The 19502-nt window shown below is 47.3% G+C and overlaps 1 protein-coding gene and 1 pseudogene across 1 annotated transcript; both read right to left on the minus strand.

Moving 5' to 3' along the window:
* Positions 1-1031: 1031 nt before the first annotated feature.
* LOC136653446 (trans-1,2-dihydrobenzene-1,2-diol dehydrogenase-like) lies at positions 1032-9275 on the minus strand. Its single transcript, XM_066630343.1, has 7 exons — positions 9186-9275; positions 7626-7737; positions 6431-6594; positions 4953-5205; positions 2950-3074; positions 1835-1985; positions 1032-1171 (listed from the first exon to the last, which is right to left on the minus strand). Exons 1-7 carry the CDS (start codon positions 9273-9275, stop codon positions 1032-1034), a joined length of 1035 nt encoding a protein of 344 aa, XP_066486440.1.
* Positions 9276-17396: 8121 nt separating this feature from the next.
* Positions 17397-17516, minus strand: LOC136655096 (5S ribosomal RNA; annotated as a pseudogene).
* Positions 17517-19502: the final 1986 nt, after the last annotated feature.

Raw genomic sequence — 19502 nt, forward strand, 5'->3', positions numbered from 1 at the left:
TAGTTAAGGCAGGTCACACACATTCTTGCCTCACATAGAATTTAAAAGTGCCTGGACTGTTAGCAGGAGGGAGGATCCCCCAGCTCTTCTTTCACGCTCTTCCCAGCCTGTGGAATGAAATGTCAGAAGATCTCTGCTTGTTCTGATGAAGGACACATCTCCTGCATCCTGTTGCCCAGACTGCCCTGCCAAGTACCTTGTGAAACCATATCTTGCAGCACATGTAGCTACGTGGCTCTCTCCCACTAGTGCTTCTAAGCAACTGGTATTTAGAAGCATACTACCTCTGAATTTTCAGGTAGCGCATGGCTTGCTAGTCATGATAGCTATTAATGAACTTGATTGCCATAAATCTGACAAGGCCCCTTCTTCAAACCATTTAAGCTAGTGACCATCACAATGTCTTTGGGCAGTTAAACTGAAATTCTACGCACGTCTACTTGGTATTAAGTCCCTTCAATTCAGCGGGACTCACTCCTAGGAAAGTATAGGATTGCAGCCTGAACTCTGTAGACTGAATTTTACACTGTAAAAGAAGTGCTGCCCTTTGTCTTTCCTAAGTGTCTTCCAGTCAGTCTCATTAAATGAAATCATTATGTGGGCTAGACACCTGCCAACCCTGTGTCTGAAACTGAACTTGTTGGCTGAAGCCCTAAGGATTAAAACCTGGGTGTTCCGTTTAAATGAAAATCTTAGATTATATGTGTGATGGACTTGTGGCTATGTGAAATACACCCAAGCAGCCTAGTCTAATGAAGTTGTCCAGCTGGATAGTGTGCAGAGGGTTATATTCCTCTTATGATTCACCACATCATTTTTGTTTTTTGAGGCATTAGCACAATATCAGGTGCAAACACTGAAAACAAGTGACCTGTTTCAAAGCAACTTTGTAATCTAGATTCTTGCAAGAGGGAGTATACAACCTGCCTGTTCTCAGAATTTGTGAGAGGCTCTTCAGGCAGAAAGAAGTCTCCATGCAAACTGAACCAGCATTCATAGATATAGCCAGACTGGTTTGATAAAAAGTACATTTATTTGCAGGTTTTAGCCTGGCAAGAGTCTTCAACTATGTCTGCCTCATAGATCACGCCCACCTGCCGCCTTGCCTCATCCGTGATGGTAGCTATGAGTTCACTCTCGCACAATGGCATGATGGGACTTTCCTTCAAACCTGTGTGATAGGTTAATAGAGCTTGCATTAACAAGAAGAAAGCTACAACCTTAAAATCTTTTACTGTTTTCTTATTTGGAAAGTTCCCTCCCAATAGTTAATGTTAAAGAACATCCCACTGGGTTGTGGGGGGGGGCAGGCCCACTCCCTCATCCTGATTGGATCAGCTGTTGCTTGTCTTCTCTCAAAAGCTTGCTGTTTGTTAAATTGTGTTCAATGCATGCAGTCTAGTGCTTTTTTAAGTGAAAAAAACAGCGCAGCAAACAAATGGAGTTCAACAATGAATAACTTATGGGGAAAGGAAGAAAATAACATCAGTGGAGCAGATGTGGACAGCTCTCCTCACACCTAGGTTGATCTCGGTGAGAAGATCCCAATTTGCTTTAGTTCTTGTTGAATTCCTAAAACCAGTTTTTTAGTGACTAACAAATGACATGTCTAATCTTGGAAAAGCCACTTAGGCTAGTGATTATCATTGTACTTTGTGGCCGTGGATTCTGCTAGTTCATCACATGGTGTGTGAAAATGTGCCTCTTTTCCCTTTCAGAAACTGCCAGAGTTTCCCTGTTTAACACCTGCAATGTAACGCTTGCACACCATTCCCTTGCACCCTTGCACACCATTCCCCGCCCCCCAGAAAAACTGCTGCCACCACAGTGTTACCTTTCAGAAGGCACTGTCGCACGTGCTCAGCTTCATAGCGCAATCCAATGTCATGCTTGAAGAACAGTGGTTCAGGGGAGGGCGGCAGTGGCCACTCCCAACGGTTCCCTTTTAGGAACATGACTGTGGGACTGTTCATATGGTCAGGGATCTAGGATGAGAGAAGCAGACTGGTTGATGGGCAAAGAAGGAACTCTGGCATCTGCCTGCTCTGTGCACCTGCTGTATAGCCCTGAAATGTGGTCATGGGAAATATTTTTAACCCACCCCACTAGTCTCTAATAACTGTTAGCATTTCTGTAGCGCTTCTGAATATTTGAAGTGCTTCATGCAGATTACCTTCTTGTAATAGTCCCACAACAGCCCTATAAAGTAGGCCACGATTATCCTCCTTGTTTTGCAGTGGAGAGGCCAAGGCGACAGTGTCCTTGCTTTAAGGTCCCCTAGGAATTTGATCAAGGTTTGAACCAGAGAAATCCACATTTATAGCTCAATCTCTTACCCACTATGCTGTGCTTGAAATTTCAGCAGGCTTTGCCCACATGCTTTTCCACACATCTTCCTAAGGACTAGGAACCTGCCTTATAAATGAAGGAGTCTGGTTTTACGCTCTGTGTGTGTTCTTGTCACTGCAAGATTCTATTTCACTGTTGCTCCAGAGAGTCATTCTACTTCAGTGGTTCCCAGACTGTGGGTCAGGACCTACCAGTGGGTCAAGACCTGATTTTTGGTGGGTTGTGAAACTGACAAGCTGAAAGCTGTCAAGGAAAATGTATTGAGCCAAATGGAAACTGGAACGGAGCAAAACGTGCATTTTTGCTTACTATGGTGCCCCCCTCCATAAAATACAGATAAATACTGAGTGGCTGGTAGAGTGAAACTTTTTTTTAGTCTCGTAAAACTAGGTGGGTCCCGATAGAATGCTGTTTTAAAAAGTGGGTCCCAGTGCTACAAGTTTGGGAACCACTGCTCTACTCATAAGGATTCTCACCCTGGAAGATAAATACCAGGTACTCTGGATGAAATCTCCATCCTTCTGTCACTTTCCTCCAAGACTGAACATTCTGTCTCCTGTGCATTCTCTCCCCTGCTTTTTTCCCATCCCTACCAAGTACCTTGATTATGCCATCAGTTCCCCCAATTATTGCCTCTCCTGGTAGGTCAATCATCATAGTGCAATTCAGCACAGCCTGCCGTTTTCCTGAGTAATTGAGGATAATGGCCACAGTTTCATCCACTCCTGGGAAACAGAGAAAAAGTGATGTATAACCAATGCACCTGTTCCGACATTCCATTCAGGGTTTCACAGGAGGAAATAGGGAAGTTGTACCCGGAGGCTTGTGCCAAGGAGGGCTGTCTGAGCTCCACCCCTTCCATTTTGCATTGCTACTCTAGTTACAGGATGGTGTATTCATTTTCTCTGCTGTAGTCCTCCTTCCATCAGTTTTAAGAAGACACTGAGGCTTGGGGGGGGGGGTGAATATGAGAACCAGGGCCTTTTAAGTTGTGGCACTGATGTTTTGGAATGCCCTCACTGTGTAAACCCCACACGATCAGGGGCTCTACATGAGTCAAGTGCCTGACTACAGCTGTACAAACATGTGCCAACAGCTCTATGTGTTTGTAGAGCAGGGACAACCTGCTCCTCCATACCACCAGGCGGCCCAATCCTATACCCATTGCACAGCCAGGTGCAGCAGTACCAAAATAGCTACCGCAGTAAGCAGTACCACTGGGGCTGCTGGAGATCTCCTTGGTAGAAGGGGATTTTTGTTCCCTTTCCCCAAGGAAAGCCCCAGATCCTGCAGTGGGGCTTTTCAAGCCTGCTCCAGCTATTTTGCTGACACAGACTTGAGAACCTCCATATCGGACTTTTCAACCCAACAATGGGGGATAGGATATGGCAGAAGAGGGCTCTGCCCGTCCCACCCCCCTTTCTTTCCCCAGTTCTCCACCCCATCCTCTTCCCTCATTTGCCCTCCTCTGGAATGCCTCCCCCTGTTCCAAAAGTCCTTACCACTGCCCAGAGCTCTTCCCTTGCTCCGGGCAGCTTCCAATCCTGGGTCTAGCACTGGCACTCCCTACATGGAGGGTGCCGTAAGTGTGCTTTATGGCATGTTTACATGCTCCTGGCGCTGGAGCTCATTCAGTACAGAGTTCATCCCCTCCTTTTGTCCTCACAACAACCCTGTGAGGTAGGTGCGGCTGAGAGATACTGCAAAGGGTGCATGTATAAGGAGCTCCCCCCCCCCATGCATAAGGAGCTTGAGCTCCTCTCAGTGCACAGCCTCCAAGCTCCACACTGCTCCTGTTTCAAATGAACAGGAGTGGTGCAGAGGACGGAGGCTGTGTGCCAAGGGCAGCTCAAGGAAAGAGAAGGAAAATTAGGCTGGCACATGGGCTCCAGATTGTCTCCCTCTGCCCACTTGCATAAGAAGCCAGTGAGTGGGGACAGGTGATCTGGCATCATGCAGCTGCCCCCCTTCCTTCAGCATCATTGGAGATGGTAGAGGGCTCTCCTTGCTGCAATCCTGCCTCACTCTCAGCAAGTCAGAAGAGGATTGGCACACCTATGACCAGCGTGGTTCTGTTGGCAGCAGGCTGGCAAAGGTGGAAGACAGATGGGGGGGGGGGCTTGTTGGTTTGCCGCCTCCCCACCGTGGTTTCAGGTTGCTTCATGCAAATGCCAGCCCTGTTGCAGAGCCCTCCCCCCCCCCCGCCCTTGGCAGGCCTTCTGCTGAATGCAAGAAGATTGAGACACTGTGGAGTCACTGGGTGTGCCAACACGAGTGGGCGGAGCTTGCACCTCCATGTGCTCAGTGAATGCACAGAGGCAAATGGCCTAAAAGAACTTTTGCAATTGATATAATAATAATAATAATTATTATTATTATTATACTTTATACCCCGCCTTTCTCCCCGAAGGGACTCACTGCTCACATAATCCACTGCTGTCTGTTGAATTATTTACTGTATTGTTGGTAGTGATTTATCAGGGACCGGGACCAGAGAACAGGGATGGTTCCTGCTAGTTAGGAACATGGAGGTGAAGCATGACCCTAAGTCTCCCCCCCCCCCCCCCCACACACACTTTGCTTTCAGCAGCCCTGCCTTTTACCTGTGTCGTGCAGCAACCCTGACGCGACAATGCTCTCTGGCTTCTCAGCCCCAAAAACCATAGATGCAAATTGGACACAGTAGGAGCCCAAGTCCAAAATGACTCCTCCGCCCAGTTTCTTTTCCAGCAACCTGGGGGTTTTATCCATCCGGAAGCCCAGTTGGGCGCGGAGCACCTTTAAGTTCCCAAGACCCTTCTGGTGCAGCGTGGTGCGGATCTGATCAGACACAGGAAAGAATCGAGTCCAGAAGCCCTGGTAGAGAGAAAAAGAGAGGCAAAGGGAGGCTATTTGTTTTCCTTAATTCCATGCAAGAAAGAGTGTGCGATGGGGGCAAGGAAGAAGACAGGCACCCAGCTTGGCATTGGTGCAGAATTCAAAATCCTGAGAACTTCAGTGTGTGTTAGCCAGTTTCTAAACAAGTCATGCTTCTAGTCTTTAAGTCTTTGAGATAGACTTAGAACTAAGCACAATGTCTGGTGCAGTACTGAAAGTCATGCATTTGCATTAGGCGGTCTTGGGCAGCCCACTCCCTCTCAACATCAGTGTCCCATCTGCATTATGGGGATAATAATACTGTACACACCTTACATCTATCTAAGATCAGTGATTTTCAACCCTTTTCATCGCATGGCACACTGGGAAGGTGCTAAAATGGTCAAAGCACACCATCCATTTTTTGACAACTGACAAGGCACACTGTAGGGGGCTCACATCCCCCAATGGTCCTACTAATAAATGACCCTCTCCCCAATTCCCACGGCAACCATTCACGGCACACCAGTGAAAATGGCCGTGGCACACTGGTTGAAAATGGCTGATCTAGATAGTACATGCAAAGTGCTTTGCACGCTCCAGTAGTATTATGACTGAATGATTCTTGCAGCTGAACTAGTTTTATACTTCCAGTAAGAAGGTGCATTCACCTCTAGAATCCCCCAGCCTGAAGTGATGCAGTGGGACTAGATGGGCCTATGGCCTGATCCGGTGGGGCTCTTCTTATGTCCATATTGCAGATGGGGAAAGAGCGGCTGACAAGGACTGGCTTGCTTAAGGCCACCAAGTAAATGTGTGGCAGAGTGGAGATTCAAATCAAGGAATTCATGATCTTTTAGCTGCTATCCTGCAAGAACTCTTATGGTGCAGAAGCTTAGTCCTTTGCACCTGGTCATTCTAGAGCTGCAGCATATTACATTAGAAGGGGTAAAGGCAAATCTGGCCCACTGTGGCCACCACTTAACTATTTCTGGCTGAAATGCCTTTTTGTCACCTTACTTAAAGAGGCAGGTCAATATTATTTCAGTTTTACAGTCAGGGTATTAGAGTGGAGAAATTTTGATTTTTCCAAGGCCCCACAACATGTCCATGGCAAAGGCAGCACTTGAATCCAAGTCTCCCAGCCTATGTCCAGTTTGCTTTTCACTGTGTCATACTGAGCCAGCCTGATTGCTCCCTGTTTCGTCCCAGCACTCCTTCCTACCTCCATGAGAAAGACGTCATTGTCCCTGGCTGCTCGTATCATCTCTCGGACTTGGGCTGCGTTCATGGCCATGGGCTTTTCACACAAGACATTCTTCTTTGCACGGAGAAAAAGGATGGTGACAGCACAATGCTCGGGGTGTATTACTCCCACGTAGACCACATCTGAACAGAGAGATTCCAGGAGATGGGCAACAAACAGAAAATGGAGAAACACCAGAGGTTAATTTTAATCCTGAAACTTGCAGACTCAATCCCAGAATAAGTATTCAGTGTCCTGAAATAGGTGAAATAGTGTTTCTCTGAGCTTGTGCAGAGGGCATTCCTCGTACCACTGAATTATCACAGCAAACCCTTCAAAAATCTAAGATTAGTGGCCAAAACTGCTGGATTAGGAGGTGGAGATTTTCAAGCTGGCTTCAGCCCTATCTAGCATCTCTTATCTACTGGAGAGAGATCCAGTTTCTAGCTATATCTCCTTATCTTTACAGGTGAATAGGGAAGTTCCTGAGAGGACCCTGCACTTTTAAGAGTTGCATGGGAGGAAGGTACAGTGTGATAAAGTGGTTAGAGTTTTGGCCCTCAGAGATTTGAATTCGAACTTGTTCTTCAGCCATGAAATTTGGGCCAGTCTCAGCCTAACTCACCTCGCAAGGCTATTATGAGGATAATATATCGGGGAAGGAACTATATATTTGGCACAATACCTCAGGAGCAACGTCCCTGTTGAGCTGCACAGCACGGAGCCCAACAACCCCAAAGTTTGGTGATGACTTGTGACATCATCACCAAGCATCTGGAGATGGCATCACAAAACTGCAGGAAGAGAAGGGGATCTGAGCACTGGGACGGACCCCTTACAGGAAACCCTGTTAAGGAGGTCTTGGGCCAATTTTTTCTGTGAGAGACAGATTGGAATAGAAACTAAGGGAGAGAACCAGCCTCAAGAAAAGGCACTTGTGGGGGTTGCAGAGCTGGCCACTGGATGTTGTTATGTCATTGTGAGCACCCTGCCCAGAGCCAGACAATTACGTTCAACCAAAATACCTTGTGGTTCTTTCTCTGAAAATCTTCCACCTCAAGCCAGTTCCAGTTTGAGGGGCCCTTTCAGAAGATGTAGTACCTTCACCCTTTGCAATATGACCACCTGGTTCTCCCCCTCCCATCTCCAGGCGTTCTCTGGCCTCCATCCTCACCTACGTCAGGGTCCTGTGCCAGTTCGTCATAAGATCCATAGGCCTTGGGAATGTTGTGTTGTTTGGCGTAGGCCTGAGCATTCTTGAGGTTACGAGAAGCAATCGCCACTGCCTAGGAAAGCCAAGAGTTATTATGGGGGGGGGGAGGGCAAAACAACCGTACAAGACAAAAATCCCAGGCACATCCATTTAAAAAACGAACACTAAAAGCCAAAGTAGGGTAAGACGGTATTCTGCATTCTTTGTGAGGAGGAAGAGCGAGCAAGAATGACACTTCTCCCTGCCCAGCCTTTGCTATCTTTGGACATTCTGAGTTGCTTCATGCTCTTGTGTGCTACGCTCATGAGAACATAAAGAAGACACATGGAACAAGACCCCTGAACCTGGGCAGCATGGCGGGATTTTCCCATAGTGTCACCCCCTCAAAGGATGTCACTCTGGGTGGCCTATCCCCCCCCCCCAGTGATGCCCCTATGAACATCTTATTGTGTTGCTAATGTTCTCTCCAAGAGAGAGAGATTTCCATCAAAGCCACATTTATCAGAGGAAAAGTGGGTTTGGTGGAGTTCCCCCAAATTACTTTTTTGACACTGTATTGTTCCTTCCAGCTACTGGCTGACAGTTGCTTTGCTGGGTGAATAATCTGGTGAATAGTCCAAGATATCTGTCCAGTGATGTTTCATCAGTGGAAATTAAAGGTGAGGAGATGGCTTCCTGGCAGCTGGGAATCTTTCTGTGTTTGCATTGCAATGAGATACCAACACAGCATAGAGAAATTGCCCCTGCTTCAGCTGAGGAGAGGGGAAGCAGAGAGGCAGGAGATGCAGGAGTTGGCAGTTCAAAAAGAAAAAGAACTGAGGTTTTAGTTGGAGTTAGCTGAGGCTGCGCATGCAGCCTTTTAGGGGTTCTGCTTATGCTCTGTCTGTGTCTTTGTCAGCACAAGCACTACCATGACATCATAAGTCTGCAATGCTCTCTTATTCAAAGGAAACTAATCTGAAAGTGCCTCCCCTGAGCGTTTGCCCAGCTAGGGGAAGCATGTGATGGAGGACAAGTTCTCTCATCAGGCCCTGTCAGATCTCTCTGGTGGACCTTCCCTTTCTGCCCTCCATTGTCATCTTCTTCAGCTATCTCTGCAGCTCAAGGGGTTACTGATGTCCCAGTCCCAGGCACTGCATTTCCTCATGATCTTGCGCATGGAGGCAAGATCCACATGCTTACACGTGGTACCATAAGGAAGCAGTGTGGCCAGTACTGGAGCACAAACAGCCAGAGAAAAGGGCGGGTGCACACGATGCACTGATGGCCCCCAAAGCGGCAGATCAGGAGAGCAGCTGGTGACACCCCATAACTTGATTGCGAAGCATTCAAGCCAGATAGCTTCCACCTCTGAAGCAGGCATTTCCTAGCATGGAGTTGCAGTGATGGGGAAAGCTTCACCAGCTCCATTTCTTGTGCAGGATGGTTTTAAAGGCACAAAAACCTTTCCTAAAGAACACTGACACAACCATCTGCACATAACCTGGATTTTCTCCCAAGCCACCACCCCTATTATCCAACCTTGTGATCCTCAGATGGCAAAGTCTTCAACGCCACAAGGAAATCGTGGCTGATCTTCCCAGCGGAGCAGATTCCCCATCGGAGAGGCATTGAGGAGCTCAGATCTCAGAGGCGGGTGGCACCGAAGAGGATGGAGCTGCTGTCTGTTCTGTCAGGGCGCTGTGCTGTGTTTCAGTCCTCTGCCTACACAGAGGGATGGGCTGCCCCAGGGCAGGGAGCAGCCTGTTTGGCTATTTCTGTAACACAGGTGTGTAAAGGAATACCCTGCTCAGGTAGGTTGGCAGGCACTTTTCAAGAATGGAGGCAGAGGTCTTTCTGCTCACCAAGATCCTTCCAGGTGGAACGGAGAGGAATTCTCCAGACCCTTCTGTGCAAAGGGTGTTCCTTACCCCACACCACAATCTCCCTGACTTGGTTAAAAACTAAAGTTCCCTGGGGTTTTTAAGGAGGAGAATGAGATGCAGCAGGTTAGGACGACACAAGTGTCAGTACTGATTTAGGGCCCAATCCTATCCAACTTTCCAATGCCGGCACAGCCCCAAGGAAAGGGAACCAGCATTCCCTTAGCTGGAGGAGGTCTCCATGAAAGGCCCTTTACTACAGGATGCAGTGCATGCCCTGTTGGCATGGCTGCACCAGCGCTGGAAAATTGGATAGGACTGGGCCCTCAGGTGGATTAAAAAAAAAAATTATTTTGATTTTTTGTCTTTTTGGGGAAAATCAACATTTTACAATGTGCAAATGATGATAAGCAATCCATATGATTAGAAGTGGGCGAAAATGGTTTTATTTTTTCACGGATTTTTGTGTTTTTCAAGTTAGAAAGCAGCGTTGTGTGTTTTTATTCAAAATTTACATTATAGTTATAAATGATAATTGCTTAAAATGTTCTAGGTAGGTGATATGGGTGGTATAGTGTCAGCGAATGAAGCCACATTACTCATGCAACCCCCCCCCCATTAAATAAAAAAATATAAAACCAAATAAAATAGTTTTATTTCTTCACAAATTTTGGATTTGTTGTTGTTTACAGTGCAGTACAGAGCAGTGCAGAAAGTGGTGTTATGTGTTTTTATTTTATTATCACCATTTTCTCCCACCTCCAACTATGATCCTTAGTAGATATCATGGAAATATATTTAAATGTAATCAAAATGATAAATAATCAATGACCAGGGCTTTTTTTCTAATGGAACGCGGGGGGACAGAGTTCCGGCACCTTTTTGCAGGGGCCCCTCCCCTTCGGAGGCATTGGGGGGGGGGGAGCAAAACAGAGGCATTCGCTGGGTAGGTGCTGGCACTGCCTCTACTGGGACTGACTTCTGAGGAGACAGGCACAGGAGGGGCTCTGAGGCTGCAGTCCTCTCCACACCTTCCTGGGAGGAAGCCCCACTGCCTCTAGTGGGACTGACTTCTGAGGAGACAGCCATAGGCTTTGGTTCTGAGGCTGCAGTCCTCTCCACACTTTCCTGGGAGGAAGCCCCATTGACTCTAATGGGACTGACATCTGAGGAGACATGCATAGGATTGGGCCCTGAGGCTGCCATCCTATCTACAGTAAGCCCCATTCACTAAAGTGGACTTCTGAGTAGACATGCATAGGATTGGGCTCTTAGGCTGCAATCCTAGGCACTTTCCTGGGAGTAAGCTCCATTGACTAGAACGAGAGTTACTTCAGAGTAGACATACCTAGGATTGGGCTCTTAATCCTGGCAGAGTTAGATATCTACACCCGTTTTCACATGCTAAGGGCAGGTGAAAAGGGATTCTATGTGTGTACAACGTGCTGTCCAGCCTTGCCAGAGATACTCCTCATCCTTCCCCCACAAGCATGCCCTCCGCCAGCTAGCATTTGCAGCTCCTCTCCAGCAATGCAAAGTGGCTGCTCAGGGCAGCAGAGAACATACAATTGCATGCCAAGTGCCTTCCCAAAGACACAGAGTATTCGGATACCTGAATTAAACCATATTTAATGGCTTGTTTGCAAACGTAGCTGTTTCTATGTGCACCTAAGGACCCTTCTCGTGTAAGAATTCCTTTTTTGTTCTTACTCCCACAGTTGCTTAGAGTAATTTTACTACATGGAACTCATGTAAGCCATTTTTCAGAATCCATTCACTGCTTCCTCTCCTCGAAGTAGTGCCACTCTACATACTACACGCTACAAGTGCACCTGTACAGTATTTTTCCCCATGTGTAGAAAAAGTAGCTAGGGGGAAGGGGATGTGGAGATTGACAGCCCAATCCTATGCATGTCTACTCAGAAGTAAGTTCATCTTTAGGGGGGAAGCACATAAAAAAGATTTTATTTCTCCAATAAAAAATGGTTTAAAAATAAATAAATAAATAAATAAATAAATAAAAGATTAACAAGTTGTGAGTTCCTGCACCTTTTCTTTTACAAAAAAAAGCACTGTCAATGACTAATTGCACTAGCATCTCAGTTCATCCATATTTTAACACCACTCCCCTTTTTACTCAAATATTGGAAAAACTTGTTCAGTGAGTTTTGATTAGTTCCACTTAATGCCTTAATCTCTATGATTCTTTCTTCTTTGTATTGAAGAAGATAGATACGTTTCGCACAGTTTGTAATACCCCAATGTTTAGTTTCCCACTTTCAGGGCATGCCCTAGACTGCATGGTGCCTGAGGCTGATTCCCCCTTACCTGAGGATGTGCCAGCCTCTGCCACGCCCTGGATTGGCAAAGGGGGGACAGAGTGGAAGAGAAAAGTGGTGAGCTAGAGCAGTGTTCTTACATAAGAACAGCCCCACTGGATCAGGCCATAGGCCCATCTAGTCCAGCTTCCTGTATCTCACAGCGGCCCACCAAATGCCCCAGGGAGCACACCAGATAACAAGAGACCTCATCCTGGTGCCCTCCCCTACATCTGGCATTCTGACTTAACCCATTTCTAAAATCAGGAGGTTGCGCATACACATCATGGCTTGTACCCCATAATGGATTTTTCCTCCAGAAACTTGTCCAATCCCCTTTTAAAGGTGTCTAGGCTAGACGCCAGCACCACATCCTGTGGCAAGGAGTTCACAGACCGACCACACGCTGAGTAAAGAAAAATTTTCTTTTGTCTGTCCTAACCCGCCCAACACTCAATTTTAGTGGATGTCCCCTAGTTCTGGTATTATGTGAGAGTGTAAAAAGCATCTCCCTATCCACTCTGTCCCATTCCCTGCATAATTTTGTATGTCTCAATCATGTCCCCCCTCAAGCTTCTCTTTTCTAGGCTGAAGAGGCCCAAACGCCGTAGCCTTTCCTCATAAGGAAGGTGCCCCAGCCCCGTAATCATCTTAGTCGCTCTCTTTTGCACCTTTTCCATTTCCACTATGTCTTCTTTGAGATGCGGCGACCAGAACTGGACACAATACTCCAGGTGTGGCCTTACCATCGATTTGTACAACGGCATTATAATACTAGCCGTTTTGTTCTCAATACCCTTCCTAATGATCCCAAGCATAGAATTGGCCTTCTTCACTGCCGCCGCACATTGGGTCGACACTTTCATCGACCTGTCTACCACCACCCCAAGATCTCTCTCCTGATCTGTCACAGACAGCTCAGAACCCATCAGCCTATATCTAAAGTTTTGATTTTTTGCCCCAATGTGCATGACTTTACACTTACTGACATTGAAGCGCATCTGCCATTTTGCTGCCCATTCTGCCAGTCTGGAGAGATCCTTCTGGAGCTCCTCACAATCACTTCTGGTCTTTACCACTCGGAAAAGTTTGGTGTCATCTGCAAACTTAGCCACTTCACTGCTCAACCCTGTCTCCAGGTCATTTATGAAGAGGTTGAAAAGCACCGGTCCCAGGACAGATCCTTGGGGCACACCGCTTTTCACCTCTCTCCATTGTGAAAATTGCCCATTGACACCCACTCTCTGCTTCCTGGCCTCCAACCAGTTCTCAATCCACGAGAGGACCTGTCCTCTAATTCCCTGACTGTGGAGTTTTTTCAGTAGCCTTTGGTGAGGGACCGTGTCAAACGCCTTCTGAAAGTCCAGATATATAATGTCCACGGGTTCTCCCGCATCCACATGCCTGTTGACCTTTTCAAAGAATTCTATAAGGTTCGTGAGGCAAGACTTACCCTTACAGAAGCCATGCTGACTCTCCCTCAGCAAGGCCTGTTCGTCTATGTGTTTTGAGATCCTATCTTTGATGAGGCATTCCACCATCTTACCCGGTATGGATGTTAGGCTGACCGGCCTATAGTTTCCCGGGTCCCCCCTCTTTCCCTTTTTAAAAATAGGCGTGACATTTGCTATCCTCCAATCTTCTGGCACCGTGGCCGTTTTGAGGGACAAGTTGCATACCTTAGTCAAGAGATCTGCAACTTCATTCTTCAATTCCTTAATAACCCTTGGGTGGATGCCATCAGGGCCTGGTGACTTATTGATCTTTAATTTATCAATGAGGTCTGAAACATCTTCTCTTTTAACCTCTATCTGACTTAACTCGTCGGTCAGGAGGGGCCGTTCGGGCAGCGCTATCTGCCCGAGGTCTTCTGCCGTGAAGACAGATGCAAAGAACTCATTTAATTTCTCTGCCATCTCTAAGTCTCCTTTTATCTCCCCTTTCCCTCCCTCACCATCCAGAGGGCCAACCGCTTCTCTGGCGGGTTTCCTGCTTCTAACATATTTGAAGAAGCTTTTATTATTCCCCTTAATGTTGCTGGCCATGCATTCCTCATAGTCTCACTTGGACTCCCTTATCACCTTCTTACATTTCTTTTGCCACAGTTTATGCTCCTTTTTATTCTCCTCATTAGGGCAAGACTTCCATTTACGGAAGGAAGCTTCCTTGCCCTTCACAGCCTCTCTAACTTGGCTGGTTAGCCATGCGGGCCTTCTTCAACCTTCTTCAACCTTGGGAACCCCAATGGAGTTGCAAAGCCCCAGCTGTGGGGTTGCAGCAACTTACAAGAATGAAAAAAGTTGAAGACCACTGGACTAGAGCACCACCAGGTAAAGTGGGAGGCATCTGCTGTACCCCTTCAGGTGCCAGGATACTGTGTCCCAGTCCTGCTCAGGTTCTTAGCAGTTGTGCTAAAATAGCTTTCATAAGTGTCAGGCTTCAGGGTAGGGCTGTCCAAACTTTTTGGCAGGAGGGCCACATCATCTCTCTGACACTGTAGTGGGGGCCAGGAATAAAATTTGAATAAATTTACATAAATGAATATATTAGAGATGGAACTTATATGAATGAATGAAGGTCTTGCAATAGCTCAAGGCCTATAAAAGACCTTGCACAAAACAAAGCAGGTGTTTCCTTCGCTGCTGCTACTGCATCACAGATGTCAAACAGCAAGCAGCCCTTGTCGCACAGCTCACATGAGAGGTCGAACAGCCACCCTCACACTGAGCAGTTGCATCAGGCCAGCATGGGCTCCAGCAAATCTCTGGAGGGCCAGAGGCTCATTGGAGACTAGGGACTCCCCGCGGGCCAGATTGGGAGTCCCTGAGGGCTGCAAGTGGTCCCCGGGCCAGGGTTTGGGCACCCCTGCTTCAGGGTAACGTTTTCTGCTCTTTCTAATATGATTATTCAGCTATAGTGAACAGTGCTGGGAAGGTAGTGAGGGTAACATGGGTGGGGAAGTGGGTGGTGATGGGGTGGAGTGGGCAGACAGGATCCTGGGAGGGGGGCAGCATTTTTGCCAGGTCATGGCACAAAAAGAGGTTGAAGACCAGTCGGCTAGAGCAGGGGTGTCCAAAGTTTTTGGCAGGAGGGCCACATCAGCTCTCTGACAATGTGTTGGGGGGCCGGGGAAAAATGAATTAATTTACATTTAAAATTTGAAAAAATTTACATAAGTTTACATAAATGAATATATTAAAGATGAACTTGTATGAATGAATGAAAGTCTTGCGATAGCTCAAGGCCTAAAAAAGACCTTGCACAAAGCAAGGTTGGCCTTTCCTTTGCTGCCACTACTGCATCACAGACATGAAACAGCAAGCAGTAGAGGTAGCCTTCACCCCACGGCTCACGCGAGAAGTCAAACAGTTGCCCTCATGCTGAGATCAGTTGCGTCAGGCCAGAGCGGGCTCCAACAAATCTCTGGAGGGCCAGAAGCTCATGGAAGACTGGGGGCTCCCTGAGGGCCACATTGAGAGACCTTGAGGGCCACAAGTGGCCCCCGGGCTGGGGTTTGGGCACCCCTGGGCTAGAGAATCTGACACACTCTGGTCCACTCCTCACCTCTCCCCCATCATTTCTACTGCATCCTCCATCCTCCTTTCCCAATGCAGGGAGTAAGAAGTGGAGGCAACTGGGTGGGTAGAGATGGGCACCCCTTCCGAAACTGCTGCCTGAGGCCAGCTCTGCCTCTGTATTATAATTAGTGGCACTTCTTTCTCTTTCCAAGGTGCTGCCTAGCTGCTATAACCAATATTCATTCTGTTTCCTGGCTTCCAACACTCATTCAGTTGGCAATCCTCCCTCCCTCTCTTCCTCTTTAAAACTATCAGTAATGGAACCAAATACATTTTCCCTGTGCATTCTCACTCTGTTGAATTTTAGATTGTAAGCTCCTCGGGGCAGATCCCCCCCACCTCTTTTTGGTGTTAAGGGTTATATGCATATTGATGATGCATTATAAATAACAGAAGGAAAAGTAAAGGGTTACTTTTCAGGATCTCCTTCTCCCACCTCACCTCGGATCTGTGTGAGGAAATCTGCTTCCTGATTAGAGGTGTGTAGAGAATGGAATATAGCAGATCCAAGTTCTTCTTCATTACGTCACATGTTCCACAACTGACTTCTCTAATTAAAAACAGGTTCCATGGCTGAGTCAGGATGCCTAAAGTTTCTTGCAAAAAAAAACCTGTGTGGGTAGTGGGGAGATGAAAGGAAGGAGGCTTAACACCTTTATAGAAAGAGTCCTGTGTCTTTTAGAGCTGCGTCCTCTGAAAATCAACAGGCGTAGCTGAGAAAAGCTTCACCTGTTGTTGTCTGCTTCTTACTCAGCTCTAATATCCAATTCCATGGTTGGCAACCTTCAGTCTCGAAAGACTATGGTATAAGCCTACAGCACCCGGTATTCCCAGGCGGTCTCCCATCCAAGTACTAACCAGGCCTGACCCTGCTTAGCTTCCAAGATCAGACAAGATCATTTCCATCTTGGCGGAGTGGTGCCTTCAGATTGTACACAGAGCTACTGGATCAAGTTGGAGGCCAGGTCCTTGTTGGAAGTTCACCAGCAAGTTCACAAGGTATGAAGGCAGTAGCCCTCCCTCACTGTTGCCCCCACCCAGCAACTGGGATTCAGTGGTATGAAACTACTGACCATGCAGGTTCCATTTATCTATGAAGAGTTTCTTCACATCACGAGCACAGCTGGCCCATTGCCTCTGGCAGCAAATTGGTGGAAGTGCCCACTTGCCTCCATTGCTTCTTCTCCCCCCCCCCACTCCCTAGATCCCCCCAAAAAAGAGGGGAAAGAGCAGAAGTGTGAAGGAGCGGAGAAGAGAGTGGTAGGCTCGAGTTTCAGGGATGTTCTAACCCAGTGGTCTTTAACCTTTTTAATACCACAACCCAAAAAACAGATAAAATATGAGACTGGGGACCTACAATCGATCCCACCTGCTCCCGGGACCCAATTCGTCCACACTCTGCCCCCACCCACCCTATTTCCCCCTCCCTCTTGTGTTTTCACAACAACCCTGTGAGGTAGTAACCTGAGCAGGGGCAGCCTTAGGGGCAAAACAGCAAGAAGAGGCTGTGCGGGATTAGATCAAGAACTCAGTTTTGACAAGGCAGTTCCATGATTGGATTGGATCCAAGCCCTTTCTTGCACAGGGTTTGAAAGGTTGCCATGACCCCCCCCTCCCATGAGGCTTCACGACCCACTGGGGTCACGACCCACAGGTTGAAGAACACTGCTCTGGCCCACTGCCATGCTTCCTCTACTGCTCCATCCCTCTCTTTTTCAATCTGAGGAACAGAGGCTGACATATCGTCAGGTAAGGTGGGCAGTGGCATTTGATATGCTGCTTTAGGTGCTGGGAAACCTTGGGCCAGTCCAAACATGCATAGTTTTATAAACTTAGATGGTCCCCCCCCCTTTTTCTAAATTAAACCCTAAACCAGTGGTTCCTGAACTGTGAGCCGTGGCTCCCTGGGGTGCTGAGGACACCAGCCAGGGGACCCGTGGTTGGCAACCTTCAGTCTCGAAAGACTATGGTATAAGCCTACAGCACCCGGTATTCCCAAGCGGTCTCCCATCCAAGTACTAACCAGGCCTGACCCTGCTTAGCTTCCGAGATCAGACAAGATCAGGCATGTGCAGGGAACTCCTTGCCAAAAACCCGCCACCCTGTACAACGTATAGGATTGTAGCCCTAGTGGGGGATCCTTTTGGTTGCCCTGTTCTGCACCTTTTACAACTCTGCAATATCCTGTTTGACATAGGGGTCAACCACCAGAACAATCCACAGCCTTCAATATAAAAGCATTACGAGGAATGGCTGACAGATCCAAACCAAAGGACTTCTTCTCTTCTAGCACAGGCAGTGCAGCCTGGAAAAGATTTCTAGAGAACTTGAAAAATGTTGCTCACGACTTTGTGACGTTTTTGCTGATCCTAGTAAAAAAAAAAAGGCACTCCCCTGTTGTGGCTTTTGGATTGTTTTTCTAACGATCCACCCTTGGCTACCTACAATTTTTCCCTTTCAAAAGGTTAATCTAGCAAGAAATAGGAATGGGAACCATTGTGTGGTTGCAACCTCCCACTCATTCCCATCCTCAGCCCTGTGTCTTCTGTTTCCTTATTCTTTTCCTCCCACATTGAAGTTTGGCGATTCTATCTCTTATCTCCTCCCTTATTGCACAAGAACGCAAGAAAAGCTCTGCTGGATCATGCCAAAGGCCCATCCAGTCCTGCTTGCTGTTTCCCACAGTGGCCCATCACTGATTGCCTCTGGGAAGCCCACAAGGAGGAGAGGAAAGCATGTCTCCCTCCTACTGTTGATCCCCTTGAACTGGTATCCATAGGCATCCAGCCACTGGAGTAGCCCCTGATAGACTTGTCCTACATAAATACATCGAATCCCCTTGAAGCCATCCAAGCTAGTGGCTGCCACCACATCTTGCGGCAGGGAGTTCCACAGAGTAATTATGTGCTGTGTGAAGAAGTATCTCCTTTTGCTAGTCCTATATCTCCTGCCAATCAGTTTCATTGCATGATCTCTGGTTCTCATGTCCTTATTTTGTTTTCTTATGCCGCTGGAGTCTGTGGGCTCCCCAATCCTGTGAATGAGTTTGGTCCACTTCACTACTATGGTCAAAAGCAGGAAAAATGAAACTGACCAAGCTTATTCACAAGGTTTTGAGTGTCCTTAAGCATCAGCAAGATATCCCTTCTCTTTGCCCCTTCAAATCCATTCATTTTGTCCCATTTTTGTGATACTGTTCAATGACTTTATAATGCCATTGTACTAACACAGTAAGGACCCAATCCTACTCCTGTCTACTCAGAAGCAAGTCCCACTGTAGTCAGTGAGGCTTACTCCCAGGAAAGCATGTATGGGATTGTAGCCTAAGTGATCTACCTTCTGCATTATTGAATGAAAAACCCAAGGGGAAAACCTCCCTCATCCTGTAATAATTGCTTTATTTTGGTCTTATCAAACTTGTCAATCTCTGCCTCCTAGCATGGGTGGCCAGGAAACAAAGTCTTCTTGATCCAGAAGTTGTAATCTGGTGACTGTATCATGCTAAAGGGGAAACCTGAAGTTGCACATGATCACACTTGACATCACTGCTGCATCCTTAGCACATTTAGTGCACTGAAAAACCTGAGTTTGGTGTTGTAAAGGAGCACCTCAAAACACTCATGCAACTGGATAATTGTATTGCTACTTAGAACACTGCATTTCACAGGGTGGGTCTTGTTAGGGAAGCATGGAGGATGGAGAAAGACCATCTTGATCTCACCATGCGCAGGTGTGCCATAAGAACAAGGAGGCAAACTGTAAAGTTTCCCATGCTTATGCCAATATCATTCTGAGAGCTGTGTGTCTCAACCCCTGGCACTGGGGGTTCAAGTGCTTTGTTCCCCGGGGAGTAGTCCATGGAGGACTTCCAAGCATGCCGTTCAATCCAGGTGGCCTGGCAACCTCTGCCTATTCATCTCCCCTCCTGGTCCCCCATCACTGCCTTTGCACAATTCTCTGCCATTCCCAGCAGCCAATGACGCCCCAGTCTTGGCCATGATAAAGTGAAAGTGAGGGTGTTCCTTTATCAGAAGCCATGAGCATTAGGTTGTTACTAGTGAGTAAAAGATGAAATTGATG

Source organism: Tiliqua scincoides, chromosome 5 (assembly GCF_035046505.1).
Source record: "Tiliqua scincoides isolate rTilSci1 chromosome 5, rTilSci1.hap2, whole genome shotgun sequence".
In the NCBI taxonomy this organism is placed as follows: domain Eukaryota; kingdom Metazoa; phylum Chordata; class Lepidosauria; order Squamata; family Scincidae; genus Tiliqua; species Tiliqua scincoides.

What these genes read in the sequence shown, in the direction of transcription:
- LOC136653446 (XM_066630343.1), bottom strand. Translation starts at nt 9,275, where the DNA reads ATGCCTCTCCGATGGGGAATCTGCTCCGCTGGGAAGATCAGCCACGAT. An exon ending in TGCCATCTGAGGATCACAAG is followed by an intron (nt 7,738 to 9,185) that starts GTTGGATAATAG and finishes TGGCTTTCCTAG; the next exon opens with GCAGTGGCGATTGCTTCTCG. An exon ending in AGGGTTGCTGCACGACACAG is followed by an intron (nt 3,075 to 4,952) that starts GTAAAAGGCAGG and finishes TCTGTTTCCCAG; the next exon opens with GAGTGGATGAAACTGTGGCC.